The 5707-nt window shown below is 28.9% G+C and overlaps 1 protein-coding gene across 1 annotated transcript; it reads right to left on the bottom strand.

Annotated features, from left to right (window-relative positions):
- Positions 1–2526: 2526 nt before the first annotated feature.
- On the bottom strand, positions 2527–5419 carry LOC145099104 (protein FAR1-RELATED SEQUENCE 5-like). The gene is made up of 6 exons (XM_079036690.1): positions 5302–5419; positions 5104–5156; positions 4287–4969; positions 3893–4088; positions 3386–3654; positions 2527–2767 (listed from the first exon to the last, which is right to left on the bottom strand). The coding sequence occupies exons 1-6, from the start codon at positions 5417–5419 to the stop codon at positions 2527–2529; spliced, it is 1560 nt and encodes a 519-aa protein (XP_078892816.1).
- Positions 5420–5707: the final 288 nt, after the last annotated feature.

The following is a 5707-nucleotide window of genomic DNA, read 5'->3' as shown; positions in this document are numbered from 1 at the left end:
GATTATACCATTTTCCTTATTACCTCTACTTTGTGACACTTTCACATAAACAATGAGGTAGGATATATTTTGATATAAATATATGATTTTCCTTATTACCTTTATTTTGTGATGCATTCACATAAGCGATGAGGTAGACTATATTTTTATAATAATAGTTGTGTGAGGGAAAAACCGTCATTTTTACAATGATACATACTTTCAAAACAGTCGGGTCTTCGTAGAAGACTACTTGTTATAATAGTAGGAAATATGGGATTTTCTAGAGTTGTCATACTTATACAAACTTTTCCTCACGACAATTATAAGTCTTTCATTACAAGTTTTTACAAATCAATAATACTAAATATTTATGAATTCACCAGCTTTAATGTTGATAAACTCTTTCAAAATAACTTGTATTCTCAGGTCATCAGTAGACAGGTACCGATGCCAGCTTTTGAGAAGATGGAGTACATACAAGACTCATCTTTTATTTTGATTCATATTTTGGTGTCTTATAAACCACAGAACACACTTGTATTAAAATTATATATTTAATGCAATGGATGATGTTGTTTACTTGTTTACTATTATATGTGTTGTGATACTATACATGACGCCCTCCGACCCAGAACGTTTCCGCCGTTCTTGGTTTTGGGGTGTGAAAAGATGAAGGGTTTTGGGAGAGTGGTCTTATAGGTAAAATGTCTGGTGATCTGAGTGCTATAATTAAGTTAAGGACGAAATACATGGAAAGATTGTTGACAGTTGAGCTCAATAAGTTTAAGACTATGATAGCTAAAGATTTTGAAGCGTTTCGTATGTTGGATATTTTGGAACAAGATACGCTTCTTCAAGAGTCAGCTGAAAATAGGAAAAAAATAAAGCAAGGGGTCGTAGGTAAGAATTTGAAGTGGTAGTTTGGTTTTTTTAAGATAAATAATGACATGGCATTAGCTGAACTTTTTTTTTTGTGGTTGTTCAAACACGATTCTTCATTATGTTAGATGTTTGAAAAGTACTTTGTCTTTCAAAAGTTATGAAGTATTGTTATCAGTATTTAAGCTTATATCTGATGATGGAATATTAATTTTGATATTATGGAATATTAATTTTGATATAAAGGTTGTGTTGATGCATTGTTTAAATTCTGGGATGATGATGTGGTGCATTGTGAAAATCAATTCTGGTAGAATGGGAAGTAGTTTAATAATAAGTTTTTGTTGGGCTATTTATGAATAAAATTTAGTATTAAATTATGAATATATTTTAAATATAATTGAAGGTAGTTGTTAATAATGTATGTGTTGATGTATTTTTTTTTGTAATAATGTTGTTAATATAATTCAAGGTTGTTGTTCATAATGTTGTGTGACTGGAATGTTTTTTACAGTTTTTTTGGTGCTGATATTATATAGTAAATGTTATGATTCTTGTAGAATATGTTATAGTTTTTTTATTTCCTATTAATTAGATGTGGATGACGAATGGATCTTTCAGTATAATGTACCCTTTTTGAAATTAAGTATGTGTGTGTACGTGTATAATGCATAAAAAATCAAAATATAAAATTCTTTTGGAATGGTTATGTTTAGAAAATATGAAGTCAACTTCATCGACTTCATGTATTATGTGGCTGGGCTTTTGTTATAGTTTTTTGATGCATATAGAGTAGTTTTATATTGTTATTATTCTAGCAGAATATCTTATAGTTTTTTATTTTCTATTAATTAGACGTAGATGAGAAACGTATATTTTGTTATAATGTACCATTTTTGAAATTAAATATGTATGAGTAAAAGTATAATTCAGAAAAGAAAAAAAATGTTATAAAGAATACTTGTATGTAAATTGGATGTAGATGAAAAATGTATGTTTATATATATATATATATATATATATATATATATATATATATATATATAATTCTTTTGGAATGAATATGTTTACGTAATATATAGTCTTTTTGAAAGAAAATATGATATAATGAATTCTTGTATATAAATTGTACACATTGTTTGTATACTACACTAAGCAATAAAGCATTTTTGTTAAAATGAAAATCAATCTTAAAATGATTGAAAAAAGCTGTATAACTTGTTGTAAGTAAGGAAAATAATGAATTTATACAATTGATGGAATACGTTATATGATTATTTTTAAGTAATAATAAAAGATAAATATTGTTATATTAATTGACAATGTCATCGTCACTAGCAATCAATATGAATACTTTATTAAACGTCATAAAAGATAACATTGAATGTGAACCGACAAAATTAAAATGAAATGTCATTTTACTAAAACCAATAAAAAACAAATAAGGAAATTATTTATGGGCGTTCTTTACAGGACAATTTCTTTTGTCATGATGAATTATCTGTTCACATGTAGCACACTTTCTCTTAGGTTTCGAGTTTTCTTTCTCAATCATCTCTTTTGTAGATTTTAATCTTTTTCCACGACTACTGCAGCCTTTGTTATCTATATCTATAGGATTTTGAATGTCACTAACATCAGATACTATATCAGGACCTACCACGCCTAGAAGCTTCTTGAACTGTTATGCTCTGGTGGGTAGATCATGATTTGGAAAATTGTCTGCAAATTTTTTTTCAACATATTTTGCTCGTCAAGGTATAACTTTAACTTAGCTGCATCATGGCTCAAAAAAGACACACAATAGTCAACAGTTGAAAAAACATCAATAGCATTCATGTCGGAATTAGAATCGTCAAAAGAACTATTGAAGCGTCTTTTCAGTAATTCTAATGGAATAACATCCCTACACCAACATTTCAAAATGTACTTTTCATAAATTTGTTCAATGCCATAAAACTTAAACACACAGAATATGTGTCTGCATAAGATCCTTACATGTTCAAAATGTATACAAGTACATTTGAATGAACCATCTTTGGTTGAGTGTGTGACCTGGAATATATAAGATGATTAGTGAGAATGTTTAAGTTGTAATTTTTTAGTGTTTAAATTCAAATGATAAATTGACAATTAATGTGAAAAAAAAATATACCGTGTATTCAGTATCCCTTATAAGACAATTGTAATTGTATTCCTAATCTTTGTCATCAACATCGACATCATTTGTTTGCCTAGTAGTTATGTTGTTTTTTTTCTCTAAAACAATTATCTCTTTCTGAACCTGGTAAAATAATTATCTTCAGCTCTTGATATCTCTTTCTGAACCTGGTAAAAAATCTTGCGCGTATATACATTTGAAGCATGAGGTTCATTTGGACAATGGGTAATGAATTTAGGAAAAGTGGTGGCAGTATTAAAATCATTGAGAATTTGGTTATGTCTTTGTCGTTCCATGACTGATTTAAATGTCATCATAAACATGATAAGATAAGAACCAATTAATGTGGTGGTTTGAAATTACCAATTCTGAATTTCAGACAGTGATGTAGTTCCCATAAGACCAGACATTGGAATGTGCTTTAAAAATGCGGGGATCCAAGATCTTCGCAAACCATACATGGTATTCATCCAACTGTTATCAGTAATTTTAAACTCCTCCAACATCATACGCCATACATCCTCGAAGTCATGTGGTTCCAACTTAGAATTCCAAATTGTAGAGTGAAAACGCTTTCGAAATTTTTGATTGGTGGCTGCATCTTCAATTGATAAAATCTGTATAAATTGATTCTGTTAGAATATGAGAAAATGAAGGTATAATATGAAAAAATAATTATAGAATCATAAAAAAAAAAATAAGAGTTAAAGCAATTGATTTTGTTAAAGCAATTGATTCTGTTAGAATATGAGAAAATAATTGTAGAATCATAACAAAAAATAAGAATAATAATCGTTTGATGCATACCTTATTAGGCAACTTCTTTGTTATATGTCACATACATAACCTATGATGTGCCAACGGGAAAACCTTATCTATATCTTTTTTCAAAGGTGGATCTTGGTTAGATATAACCAATTGAAGTTGTTTTCTAAAAACTTTCAAAAAAGCTCTAAGCAACCATTCATAAGAAACTCCATCTTCTTTACTTAAAAGTCCAGCACCGAATGTTACACATTTTTTGCGGTTATCAATGCCAATAAACGGAACAAAAACCATATCATACCTATTTTAAAAATAAAATATTATTTTACATAACTGAAAACAATGAAATTCTTATTGTAAAAGTATCGAAGGTTAGAAATACTTTTTCATGCTGAATGTGGCATCGAGTGATACAACATCTCTGAACGAATTGTAGTTATACTTTGTTGTTTTGTCAGCCCAGAATAGAGCATTAAATCATTTGTTCAACACTTTATACTCAAAAGTAAATGATGGGAAATTTTTCTTCTTTTCATTCATCTTGTCAACAAGGTATTTCACGTCCCTACCACCTATGTAACAATTAAGATTTCTCCTAGCATTCTTGAAATCAGAAACCAATCCACCTCGAAACGAAGGACCGACCTGAAGAGCACTATACAGTCTATCTGCTTTTACAGGACCAATATTTTGTGTTGACAAATTATGAATGAAAATATCTTGGGAATAATCAAGTTTTCTCTTTGAACGAGATAAGTACATATTGCCCTTGCTAAACAACTCGTGATTATGTTGCTCGACAAAATCGCTCACGACATAACTAAGAGTACCGGGAATTATTTCTAAAACAACTTTCGCTTTACTATTCCTCCTAAATAAATCTTTCCTTCTTTGAGTCTTTTTATGCTGAATGTCCAGAGTATCTACTTTACTAGTATTTTGATTACCTTCCCAATTGCATACAAGATATCTATTTGTAATAATCCCATTTTTCGTTTTTTGGAATCTTCCAAGCCTGACAACAAAACTAGATTCTAATGCATAGTTTCTATACATTGTTTCTTCTTCACCATATGAATTCAATTTTGATGAAACTTTTGGTTTGATATCGTCTGAAACAATCGGGGTCCAATACAAGGTGCCACCAGAAGAAACGTAATCATGTGTAAACATGTGGTTGTCCTGCTTAAACATAGCAAATACAAAATTATTCGGAAAGAATTATATAAATATTATTCTGAAAGAACTTTATTTTATCTATAAAAAATTCAATATCCTGAATTTAATTTAGTACCTTCACTGAACTCGATATTAACCTCTGTATCTTCATCAACGAACTGATTTTTGTCTTCTACGTGATTTGCGTCCTCTATATGTTCATCAATGAAAATATTAACATTTAAAATTAAACATGTTTGTTACAATATATATTCTGAAATATAATGAAAAAGTAAACAAAAAATTCAAAAAGTCACCTAAATTAGGATTACTGCTTTCTCTTATTTAAAATTGGCCATTATATAGTGTATCATTATCAGGAAAATCGAAATCTTCAATTCCATTGTCATCATCACTAGCCAAATAATGTTCCTCATAAATATGATTATTGACATCTGGTTCTTGATCGCCCATAAGTAAGAAATTTCGATAGTGTTTGTATATGCTTTGGAAGTTGAAATAACAAAATATTATAAACTGTGATACGAACTAAATCGGGATGAAAACGGATTATATGCAAATTAAAAGGCATGATATTAGGGATCATTGTTAAAAATACATGATTCCGATTTGATTTTTTTTAAACATGATAAAGATAAAAATATTCATAAGATACAATATTCACATTCCAAATATAAAAAATTCCAACAGTATATTAAATTAATTACCTAACAATATTATTATGTATTTTTTTTAAAAAGT

This window comes from Lactuca serriola, chromosome 4 (assembly GCF_051521515.1).
Source record: "Lactuca serriola cultivar US96UC23 chromosome 4, Lser_US96UC23_V15, whole genome shotgun sequence".
Lineage (NCBI taxonomy): Eukaryota > Viridiplantae > Streptophyta > Magnoliopsida > Asterales > Asteraceae > Lactuca > Lactuca serriola.
This window is presented reverse-complemented; position numbering and strand designations above follow the sequence as displayed.